At 54.1% G+C, this 12,421-nt stretch overlaps 1 protein-coding gene across 4 annotated transcripts in view; it reads left to right on the top strand.

The window, feature by feature from the left end:
* Window positions 1-12,421, top strand: part of FSTL4 (follistatin like 4) — a 459,649-nt gene that overhangs the window by 394,598 nt on the left and 52,630 nt on the right. For all 4 annotated transcript variants that reach the window (XM_042983884.1, XM_042983866.1, XM_042983874.1 and 1 more), the window contains one exon: window positions 5,767-5,933. In XM_042983884.1, coding sequence (XP_042839818.1) covers window positions 5,767-5,933 — 167 coding nt within the window. The remainder of the gene's footprint in view (window positions 1-5,766; window positions 5,934-12,421) is intronic.

Below are 12,421 nucleotides of genomic sequence, written 5' to 3'. Positions count from 1 at the left end.
AATCTCATGACCCTGGGATTGTGACCTGAGCCAAAATCAAGGGTCAGACGCTCAACCGACTGAGCCACTCAGGCACCTGTCAGGTGCCAGTTCTTACAGCAGGGACATCATCTCTCTGTGGGTGCCTTTCCCCAGCTGTGCCAGACGAGCTCCCCCTGGGCCCCTCGGACCCACAGCCCAGCCCTCCTTCACTGCCTCCACGCACTCTGGGCACGGGGCAGATCTTGTTGCCTGGGCCCCCAGAAACCTTGGCAACCTTCCCAAAGAGTAGCCCTTGGGACCGCAGGTGGTGAGGCGTGTGGGAGCAGCAGAGCCACAGCCAGCAGCCGGAAAGATCCCTGGGCGGCCCCCGTGCAGGCCGCTGCCCCGGAGGGCTCCTTCACTTCCCTCTCGTGTAACTCTTGGCTCCACAGAGCAGAGTGCAGGTCTGAGCGTAGCTGGGTCCCCTCCTGTACACGTGTGCCCGGGCAGGAGTGGTAGGTGTGTGGTCACTGAACACCGACGAGAGCCAGCTCCACAAATTGCAGGCTGCCTGGTCCTCCTCTCGTCCCCATCGCAATGTGAGGCTCAAGAGGACCATGGAGTCCCCTGTGCTGGGCCATGGCACTACTACCAAGCTGTCCCCCCATAGCTCTCCCAGAGAAGGGCAGGGTCACGGACAGGCTGCAGCAGAATTCTGCTGATTCTGTCTCCACAATGTCGTCACCGTGCACCATGACGAGACTCCAGGGGGAGGCCAGGAAAGGGCAAAGGCAAGACGAGGCCCTCTCTGCATCTCTCTAGCAGTCATAGGGTATCGATCTGTCCAACACACATATGTCCTTTCTGTTGGGACATGTGTTCCCACCTCAGCACACACAGCAACCGGTCCTGCGGTGGCCACAGGGTGCAGGCCTCGCGTGTCGGTCAGTCCTGTGACTGCGTGGTACTCCACCCACCTGGCCCCGGGGATCGCTTCGTGCAACAACCCAGGAGGCAAGTCTGACGATCACAGTTCTCTCCAATGCCTGTTTCCAGGCCTCTCGGGAAATATTGGGTCCCTTCCTCCGGGATCCCATGCACAGGGACACTGTGAGTGTGGGGCCACCACTGGGCATCTTGCAGCCAAATGGAGAGTGCCTTGTTGGGAACCCCAGATGTCTACTGCCTCCTCCATCTGCCTTAGATTTCCCAGTTATGAGAACCAAGACCACCCTCCTTTCTTTTTCCTGATAAATTTCAGCAGGATGGTGTCTTCCAATCTTCAACAAATACCTAAATGTCCATTTATGTTAAACTTTAAGTGGCACCTGAGTGTCTCAGTCGGTTAAGCGTCCGACTTCGGCTCAGGTCATGATCTCACGGTCCGTGAGTTCAAGCCCCACATCGGCCTCTGTGCTGACAGCTCAGAGCCTGGAGCCTGCTTTGGATTCTGTGTCTCCCTCTCTCTATGCTCCACCCCCGCTCACACCCTTTCTCTCTCTCTCAAAAATAATAAATAGACACTAAATAAATATATAAATAAAACCTCAAGATCCCAGAAACATCCCATAAGTTCATCTCTAGGGGCCGAGAGGGCAAGGGTCTCAGAATAGACAAATGGGATAGGCACCAGTGGGCACCATGGTGGTAACGTGGGAGGAGAATGGGGGGCGGGTCAGGGACTGTTCTGACTTCTGTGGTGGTGGAGGCTGTGGGCGGCTTTTGAGCAGGGCTATGACCTACCTTGTGCTCATGAGAACAGGGAAGATCTGGAGGGGTGAGCACACAGGAGGCTGTTGGCATCTGGGGTGGAGAGGAAGGCAAGGATTCAGGGGGCATCCTGAGGGAAGCCACTTTGGGCTTGGCAACCGTTCGTGTTACTTGTACCCCTGTGGGCACGTAGGCCAAGAGCAGAGGCAGATGGCCCTGGGGGACAAGGAAGACACAGCTGGACAGCGCCTGGCAGAAGGGGGACGTCCACTTAGAACAATGTACTCAGCGCCCCAGACCTCAAAGCAAGATGGGTCCACAGAACCCTCCCAGCCCCAGCCCTCATTTTAGTGATGTCTGATCCGAGTCTGACTGACAGGAAGGGACCTGCCCAAGGCTACTTGGCATGTCACCAGCAGAGCCAGGCCTGAAGGCCAGATGTCCAGAGCCACAGTCCAGAATCTGCTCTGCTCACTCGAGCCGCAGCCCGTGATTGATGCCTCATTTTCCCCCCTGGGAAACGACCATGGGAGGTCGTTTGGAGGGACGTGGGGCCTGCCCGGGGAGGGTGTGTTGAACAGTAAATAATTGGGAGTAAGGGCAGAAGGAGAGCTTCGGTTGCAATAAATCTTTTCAGAATTTTTAAACTAGTCAGGGAATATTGACATGAATTAAATCCAATAAAACATTCATTTAATTAAACTTTAAGTGATCCAAATATTTGCTGTTTGGTTAATATTTGTGTAGCTGACAGGAGCAGAATTATGATGGTTCTGTCAGTACTCACGCATTCTAATTTTGCATGAGCCTTTCCTACACAAAGTGCACATTTTCACACACACAAGTGATCAGCGAAATCACTCCGGAAGGATGCCGGAACCAATAATCCCAGCGGCCGTCCCACTTGGGGTTTTGCTTTTTGTTTGTTTGGTTTTAGCCCTGTGCTAAACTGTTTGACGTCTATGACTTTTGGGGGCGCCTGGGTGGCTCAGTCAGTTAAGCGTCCGACTCTTGGTTTCGGCTCAGATCATGATCTCACGGTTTTGTGGGTTCGAGCCCCACGTGGGGCTCTGCCTGTCAGCATGAGGCCCACTTGGGATTCTCTCTCTCCCTGTCTCTCTGTCCCTCCCTTGTGCCGTCTCTGTCTCTCTCAAAACAAATAAATAAACTTTAAAAAAAAAGTCTATGACTTTGGGGCCACGCGGAGGATCCTACATTGCACATAGGTCTTATTCCAAATGAGACCCCAGCCAACCAGAATACCTCACCTCCCCATCCCCGCCTCCAGACTCTCCCTTTCCATCCACCCAGACAGTCCCCCCATCTTTTAAGGCAGCAGTTGTCAGGCCTCAGGGTACCACGGACACCCCAGGGGTACTTGCTAAAACCAGAATGCCCACCTGCCAACAGAGAGTCTTGTCAGCCTGGGGTGGAGGGGCAGGAATCTGCGTTTCTATCATTTGCGCCCCAGATGTGATGCCGATGGTAGGGGGACCACATCTGGAGAAGAGGAGCCCTGAAGCCCAGGGCGGCCCCGCTTCCTCCAGGGGATGATGCCTGAGTGCCCAGTTCGTCTTTCCCTTGTAATTTGACTAGCATTCCAACATACAGAGAAGCTGTAGGTTCCTTTGGTAACATACCCAGCTTATTCGCAAGCCCCACCCACCGCCGTTGGGCAGGAAATAGAACCGAATGTTCAATGCGTTGTAAGGCTTAGTCTGAGCGGGCCATTCTAATAGTCCACATTAAGTAATGCTCTAAGAAAAATGCCTCCGGCCTCCAGTCCCCAGCCGGCATCCTTAGCTGCTTCTGAACCCCAAGCTGACTTCTGACTGTGGACAGAAACATGCCGCTGTCCTAGGCCACCTTCGGTCCCCCCATGCAGACCCCCAATTGCCCTGTCTCAGGTTCTCTTGGCTGAGGTCAGCCCAGGTTCTCCTCGTGGTCTGGGGTCTGATGTCCCTCCAGAACTTGGCCTCCAGCAGCCCCGCTGGCACTACGCACCCTTGGAGGTTCCAGGGACATTTCCTTAGGGCCTCAGTCTGGCAGTCCAGCACAATCTTCAGGCACAGAAGTACACAGCACCTTATGGCCCAGCCAGCATGTGGCCAGGAACCTTTGGACCTCTCCACACCACTAGAGAGCCAAAGGGGCTTTGGCAGATAAACCGGGCTCTGGCTCTGTGCCGTATGTTGTGCTCACCCCGAGGTGGGGGGTAGAAAGGAGGAGGCTTTAGCCCCCTTCCAGAGCCCCCTCACCTACATGCCAACAGGCACACCCTTCCCACCAGCTCCCTATTCTCACAATGCCCTGGGACAAGGAGGGGACGTTCCATACCCCTTCCTGTTTCCACAGAGCCTTGTGGCCAGGGAGCTTCGAGGGTCACTCAATGAGGAGAGGTACCTCCTTCTACACTCAGGGCAACTCTGGGTTCTGAGTCCTGAGGGCCAGCACAGCGCAGAAAGAGTCAAACCAGTGTAGCAAGTCTTCCCTCTCTCTCCCTCTCTCTGTCCCCTCTGAATCTCCAGAGCCTGGGTCTTGCTATAGAGTACGAGTGCCTTCTCTCTCCTGCCCTGAGCAATGAGCCTCATGACTCTGAGGTGGGAGGGCAGCAAACAGGATGTGATTTAAGAGGGGACTTGAAATGCATCACTTTAATGTTTGTAAAATATTATGCCGGTTGCATCTACATCAATCACTCGGTGCTTATCTTTCCCCGTGCGGCTCCTTCCCTGGGAGTCACATTTTTCCTGTGCATGGGTGTCCCCTCTCCACTGGCCTGTTGACTCCTTTCCTTCCCATTTCCATTTTCTCCATTTTTCATCCATCCATCCATCCATCCAACAAGCACTGATTAAGCACCTAGTGTATATCTTGTTCATCTTCATGGGCTCAGGGCCGGGCCACTGCTTGCTTGTGGCAGGGAAAGGGTTTTGCTACTCACGATCTACCCTGACTGCACTTGCTGTCGGTTCACCTGCTTTGCAGGACATCACACCTGTCTCGGGTTTCACTCCCACCGCCCCCACCTTCTCCTCCCCACACACATTGGCAAGAGGGCACTAGCACAGACATGCTGCCTGGTCACAGCTCAAAAGGGTCCCACCGAGTCAGCTCCCAGCTCTGTGCCTTGCTCCACACCTGGCAAAGGGCCCCAACATTTTTGCTGGCATCCCAGAATAAACACAGATGGCTCCCCAGAGCCAGCCAGCCTGCCTCCCTCAGCTCATGCCCCCTCTGGCTGCTGCCCCAAGTGCCCTGAGTTGTAGCTCTGGGGGATCAGTAGGGAGGAGGCAGTCCTGTCAGTGGGCTGCTGACTCTCCCTCCAAGCCTGATCCCATTTTGGTATGTGAACAGCCTGAGTCTGATGAATTTTCTCATAAATCCTGAAAATTTCTAAAAGCCTGTGATTGCAAGCAAATATTTTAGGCCCTTCCCATTTGCCTAAAGAATGATCAGTCTTAATGCCAGTTATCAAGTATAAAATGGCACGGATTAATAATTTGTACGGCCTGAAGTGCGCTTCGAAAAATTAAAGGCTACGGTGCATGGTTGCTGAACGGCAATCCAAATCCAAGGTCAAAGAATCCTCAGACAGAAACAAACCTTCAAAGGTCAGCCAGTTCGTTCCCCAGACTTCAGACACTGCAACCTTTAAATTGCCCCCAGATGGATGAGAAACCTGTCAGCTCAGCCAGCAGACCTTGACTGCACTAAGCAAGGCCCAGACTTCATGAGGCCCAGGAGCACAGAGCAGGGTGTCCGCGGCACATCTGGCTCTCTGGCCTCTGTGTGACAGCCCACGTTCTCGGCTCGGCTCAGCTCATAAATCCGTTGCCCAAATGGTTTCCTTGCACCAGCTATGGCTCCTGACTTCTTCTGATTCACAGAGCCCTTTGAACATTTCACAGAAGTCACGGCCTCTCTCCCACGAGGAGCGTCCATCTGTACACTTAGCACATTATAGACAGTTTCCAGGGAGCCGCAAAGCCTCCCGGCCGCTGCCCCGCAGGAAATCCCTGTAACCATTGGCCTTTGAGTGAGAACTCCGCCCACTGGCTGTGCGTCTGATGACTTTCTCCTTTTCCCCTGCAGAGGTGGTTCAGCTTACCCTCGCCCCTGAGGATAGGGTCAGCGTGGCCACAGTGACCGTGGGGCTGAGCACGGTGCTGACCTGCGCCATCCGTGGAGACCTGCGACCACCCATCGTCTGGAAGCGCAATGGGCTTACCCTCAACTTCGTGGCCTTGGAAGACATCAATGTAAGTCGCTAGGCTCCGACCCTGAACGCAGACCTGCCCCAGGGACGTAACCTGCAAACTGCCTGTGGCAATGGCACAGCCAGAGGGTTTCCTTAACGTCCCATGTTTGATGCCTTTCAAGCCTGTTGTCTGATAGCCAGAGGGACCAAAAAAATCCAAGTCCCACCATGCGGAGAATAGACTGCATGTTAACTGCAAGCCCGCTCGCCAGATCCACAATAGGAAAGGGGCGTACTGACTGGGGAGGCACGGTGGGCAGGGCGGGAGGCCTTGGTGCAGGCTGCAGCAGCGAAATTGGGCGGCAGGCATGGGATTGGGAGGGGAGAGGTTCAGACTGCCTGAGGGAGCCCACCGCGTGGAAGGACCACGGGCCCACAGAGCAAGCACGTGGCCAGGGTGCGGGGAGGGCAATTGTCTGGAAGAGCCAGGAAAGACTGGAGACCTCACAGCTGAGCAGGATGCAGACGGCGGGGGCAAGAGGGAACGGGGATGCCCTCTGGAGGGCAGAGGTGAACCACCAGGCTGGGTTGGCTGGAGGGCAGGGACCCCATCAGGCCAGAGTGGCCTGCCCTGGGAGCCTCGTTGGCTGGCTGCGGGTGTGTGAATTTGATGAGGTGAGCAGAAGAGAGAGCAGCTGAGCACACACAGCCTACCGTGACCTGCAGGGATGCTTCTGTACTGTGAGGGCCCATGCACCTGGGCCGGGCTCCTGGTGTCACCCCCAAACCAGCCTCATGACTTTGAGCAACTTCTTACACCAATCCTATCTCTTAGAAAAACAGCCTTAGCAGCACCTCCCTTCCATTGGACGTGAAGAACAAAGGGAGTAATTCAAGTATTTTTATGGGCCCAGGTTTGGCCCCAGGAGTGAGGCGGCTTCCCAGAAGTTCACTGAGAAGACAGTGACGTCATCCATGGAGGGCACTGCCAGGACAGCTACAGTAACAGGAATACAAGTTTCAGGCAGAAGAGGGGGCAGTCAGGACAGGCTCAGGACAGGCGAGCTGGCCCAGAATGGGATGCTTGGCCCAGAGAAGGAAGACCTTGTGGTCTTGAGTGGTGAGTTCTGGGTAACTTCGCTGAGGTGGTGAGGGAGGTACTAACGCAGCAGGAGCCAGGCTGGGCCGTGTGACCCCATGAGCTCAACAAGCACAAAGGGCCAGGGTGCTCCCCTAAAAAAGACCAGTTTGGACTGCTGAGATGGAACACCATTACGGCCATCCTAGCGGCCCCGAAACAGAGTGAGCCATCAAGGAAGCAGTGAGGTCCCCATTACCAGAGGCATGCAAACTCAAGCAAGACCGTGGTCAGCAATGCTAGTAGCCACACAAGGGCAGCTAAACCCCATGACCATGAAGATTCTTTGCAACTCTGAGACTGCTTTGTGGGGAGAGAGCCCAGCCTAAAATTCTGTAGAAACCAGGTTGGGACTCTGCTACTCACTAGGCCCTTTAGCTCCACCCTGAAGATCACGGGGAAGCAGATGGGCAGAGGGCCGGTCACCGTGGAGGTCCTGTCTTGGGCACAGCCTGGCATGGAACACCCTTCTCCCACTCTTGTCGTGTGGGGCAGGATTATTTCCTTGCAGCTTCCCCACGGTGCTACCAACACCACCCTGCTGGGTGCTTGATAGACAGAGGCTGAGTGGGCAGAGTCCTTTGTCGTCCGAGCCTGAGATGCCCAGGCCTTGTCTGAGATCTTAGCAAGGAGAGGTACTGTCCTGTTTACAAAGATTTGGGGAGGGTGTGTTTTGGGGTTCACAGGTCTGTGTGTGCAAAATCTCTCAAGGCAGGGCATCAGCTTTAAACTGAGTTTGGCCAGTGGTGATTAATTCCAAAGTAGGACGGGCCTGCCTGTGTCTGTCTGAACATCCATGTGCATTACTTGATGATCTATTTAAAGACACCAGAAATAAAGGTGGAGGCAGAACTCCTCTTAATGCACTTGCCATCGGTTAATTAAATTACTTTGAGTGTTTTTCCCCTCCCTCGAACATGCCTCCAGCATCAACTCAATTGCATTTCTACTTTTCACAGTGAGGTTAGCAATTTGGGTTAATTGTGGGTGCAACTGGAGATTAATGGCCTCTTATTACCTCCCTGGAAACACTTGCTGCTTGTGGTCAAGTCAGCAGACCACAAACAGGCAAGGCCCTGTGCTGCCCAGAAACCCCCACGGGAGGGTGCAGGGCACATCAGCCCCACAAGGATGCCCACCCGATGCATGCAGCCACACCACCACACACACACACACACACACACACACACACACACACACAAACACACACTTCCCTTCACCTCAGGAGGGAAGGGAGGCACAGGCCCTGCTAGTGAATAGCACAGGCACTAAGGTCAAAGGGACCCCAGTTTAAGCCTCAGCTCCACCACATACTAGTTGAGTGACCTTGGAAAGGTCACTTGACTTCTCAAAGCCTCAGTTTCTTCCTCTGTTAAATGGGGATAATTAATAGCTTCTGCCTCATAGGGTTATAGTGAGGATGAAAAGACACATGTGATGTGTTCATATGCAGCATCCCATACTAACTATGATCACTGTCCTTACCATTATTACTATTACTGATATTGCTACCATCGTTATTATTATTGCTGCTGCTGCTGCCAAACAACATTCTCAGCACCTTGCAGCCCGAGTCCCCGATGTCAGCCCACAGTAGCCCAATGAGTCTCCCCAGGCAGGGAGATACGACCCTGAGGTGTCCACATCAGCCTGGGACACAGTGACATTTGCCTCCAGTACATCCGGAGCAGCCCTGGGTGAGTTGTTGAACTTCTCTGAGCCTGTGGAGAAATGAGGATGACAGTGTCCGCCTGAGATGGGCATTTTCAGGCTGAACGTATGTGTGAAGTGCCTAGCCCGGTGCCCGGCACACAGCAGGTGTTCATAAGTGGCAGCCCCACCTGGAGACAGTGATGACAGCAGCCCTCCGAGGAAATCAAGCCAGGGATGGATAGAGCCAGGGCATCAGGATTCACGGGGCATTTTTAAAGCAAGAATTGGTCAGGGAAGAACACGCTGGGGGTAGGCGGGTGGGGCCAGGCGGCCCCGTTGGAACAAAGATTGGGGATTGAGGTGTTCTAGAGTTCTCAGCCTGTGGCATGCCCACACCCACCCCCGTCCACTGCAGCCAGAGATGAAACGCCATCGCCGGCTGTAATTAGCGCCTGGCACGGAGCACCGCACCTGCGAAACCCAAGGCAGGCAGATGAGAGAGCTCCGAGGGGTGTGGGCCTCCTTTCTTTGTCATTTGTACGAGACATCTTGATTGGCAACAAAATATTAATCACTTTTTCACTACTCTCTTAATGAGAACCTTTCATGGGCAACAAAATATTAATTTGTCTTGTCTTATCTGTTAAGAATTCTGTTAATGAATTCAGTCACAGAGCTATTACAGAATGCCATCCTAATGACACATGTAATTAAACTTTTCTGACTTGCAAACATCAAGGATGCCTCGAGCATGAGAATACTATTTGATCAGAAAGTAAATGTACCCCTTAGCCTGGAGCCAAGTGAGAAGGAGCCTCTCGGATTCCCCCGTGAGCACTGTCACTGTCAGGAGCACTCACGAGTCACCCGATGTGTGCATGGCCGTCCAGATGGCGTACGTGGGGAATCATCCCCTGGATTCACTAAGCGCTGGCGATTCGCAAGCCCTGTACCAGGGTGTAGAGCAAGGACACTCTCCGCAGCCTCCAGGGGGACGCTGTATCCACAAGCACAGAATTACAACACAGCATGGCCCGTTCTATATTAGGAGGAGGGAGCCAGTTCTGGGGGCCCGAGGAAGGAGAATTTCTGGCTTCAGGGGACAGGGATAAGCAAGGGAGAGGTCTAAAGTGGCAGGATGGGGCCAGAACCTGACAGGTTTGGAATATTAACATAAAGGATCATGGCCTGTGGGAACAACAGGTTTTTACTCGGGTATTGACATGGTCAGACGTCTGTCCTGCAGCAGACCTGAGCCCCTTCTGGCCTCAGACTACATAGGCAACCAAGGAGGACCCCCAATACATCGGACCCAGAAACAATAGGAGCCCACTGGCTGGGGTCGGGGAGGGGTCTTCCTCCTCGGTAACCTCCCTAGGGGAGCAGCACCCCTGGCTGTGCAGGGCTCCCGGCTAAGCGCCGTCCCCTCTACTTCTCAAGGCTGCCGGAATGTCAGCATGGACCTGGTGCACCCCCTGGCCCTGCCTGAGCCACCCCTTTGCAGGAGGCCTCAGCTTCACTGCAGCCCAGGGCATGAGGGATCCTGTCTCAGCTGCACCTGGCAAAACAACCTCCCCACCACCCCGCCTCCGAGGAGAGGGCAGCACAGGGACCAAGGGCGCAAAGTCCCCAAAGACGGGCAGCAGCACCAGGAATTCTGCTGCACCTCCAGGCAAGGGGGCCTCTGGCTTATGCCTCCTCCTGCTTGTCAGATGAGAAATCATTAGTTTCTATTGAAGCGCATATTCCCTAGAGCTAACGAAAAACCACCTGAAATTTACTTCCTGGCCAACCGCTGGTTTGTGTAGTAAGGCAGCTGTGAGTCCCGGTGCCTTCAGACCTGGCCCTGTGGTCTCCCACCTGGGTCCCAACCCTCAAGGATCCATGGCCCACTGCCCCACCTCAGCAGCACCAGGGACTTGAGGGTGGGTCCAGGCACAGCAGTTCTGCCTGTCCTGGCTTTGGGCCCCAGCTTGAACTCCGAGCCGCCGTCCAGGAGTGTGCCCATGCTGCTGTGATAGAGGACAAGCCCTCATCCCACAGGCTCTTCCAGTGTGAGCCTGTGGTCAGCCCACCCTGGCCTGTCGCCCTGCTCTGCCCAGGTAACACATAGTCACATAGGGGAAGGGCACTCCCTTAGTCCGGCGCTGTACCCTGAGCCCACAGGGGAAGCTTGTCCTCAAGCAGTAAGATGCCTGTCACGGCAGCTATCCAAACAGACGGGACCAACGAGGCGTGTGTGGTCATACAGTCCTGTGATACGACAGGGATCTGTGGGTCATGGGAATCCCACAGAGAAGCCAGGGCCACCCCTGACCACACCTAGCCCCTGGCTTTTGCACCTGGGCCACAGAGCCTAGGCCATCCCCAGTGAGCCAACCCCCAGCCCCCGTCTCCTCAGGGCTCACCGCCAGGCTCTGGGGGCCCATCTCAGAGGCATATCCATGCACTCCCTCCCCCACCCTGACCTCCATCCTAGGTATTCTGGGGGTGGAGAGGGAAAGGCTGACTCACTTTCTGCAAGAACTGAATGTGCAAAGCCATTCCGGGCCTCGGCCTTCTGCCCAGACTGTGCAGCAAATCACTCAGCATGAAGTGAAGTGAATGTCCCCAAAGCTAGTCTGCACGTCCTGCCTCAACAGTGTCACCTGCCCTCCCCTCATAACTGTCTTCCTCCCTGTCCCTTATGATACTGAGGGACAGGAGACCTGCCCGTGAGGGGAGCAGAAGCAGGAAGATGACATCAGCAAAGTCACACTGCTGAATCCTTCCTAGGGTCAGTGCTGGAGTCCTAACCCGTTTCCAGGGAGACCCAGGTTTTATGCCGGCCCTTTCACAAGTATGGTCTCATTGACTCTTCGCTCCAAGTCCATGAAGGAAATGGGGTGAAGCAACTCACAGGGCTCTGCACTTGCAGGGCCGGCAGTCAGCCTTGCTCTGGGGACACAACACCCAGCACCCAGCCTTGCCAAGGCCTCCCTCTGGGGCTGGATGGCCCTGCCTCCTGTCCAGCAGTACCCACTGTGGTGCCCGGGGCCCCAGCGGCATGTGTCCATCCTAAATGTGAGCCCACATGCACGACACTGCAGGGTTTCATTAGCCCACTGGGCTCTGCCCCAGCAAGAGCAGGGGCTGGAAGGCTCTGAGTGCGGCACGCGGAACTGCTTGGTCAGGAGACTCTCAGGAGGAGCAAACATGTTTCTCTTGTATTCAGCTTTTTAAAAAGCGGGGGGAGGGGGGGGGCTATAACAGACCCAGTATATCTCAAACGACTTGAAAGAGCCACTCTTTTCTTTCACTGAATCTTGCTATTTGGGGCTTTCAAATGTCGGTAGGCGGAGTACAGTGATAAAAGCAAAAAAACAAAACCCATTAGAAGAAAGTATTTGTGGCAGTGTTTGAAGGATGTGTTAAAAGGTTCGCTTTTTTTCCCATGCCTAAATGGTGTAAAACCAGGAACAAATAACTCTAATGAAGCATATGCTCTCAGCCAGCTCTGCTTTGGAAGTAAGTTATTAAAAAGACCAAAAGAGAATGATTTAGGAGCTCATGACTCATTTAATTTTTATTGTCTTTATATGAACCAGTCATGAATCCATTGTAAAAAGATGAGAGGCGTTTGATTAGCATGGAGAGCTGTTTGCAACACGAAAGACAGTGGTTATAGGTTCTGCATTAAAATAATCTCATTAAACGCTTGGGTACATTTTGTTTTAAAATCTTGGAAAACAGTATACTTGAAGCCCTCGAAGGATTTG

Source organism: Panthera tigris, chromosome A1 (assembly GCF_018350195.1).
Source record: "Panthera tigris isolate Pti1 chromosome A1, P.tigris_Pti1_mat1.1, whole genome shotgun sequence".
In the NCBI taxonomy this organism is placed as follows: domain Eukaryota; kingdom Metazoa; phylum Chordata; class Mammalia; order Carnivora; family Felidae; genus Panthera; species Panthera tigris.
The sequence above is the reverse complement of the archived record's forward strand: the minus strand, read 5'-3'. Positions and strand labels throughout refer to the sequence as shown.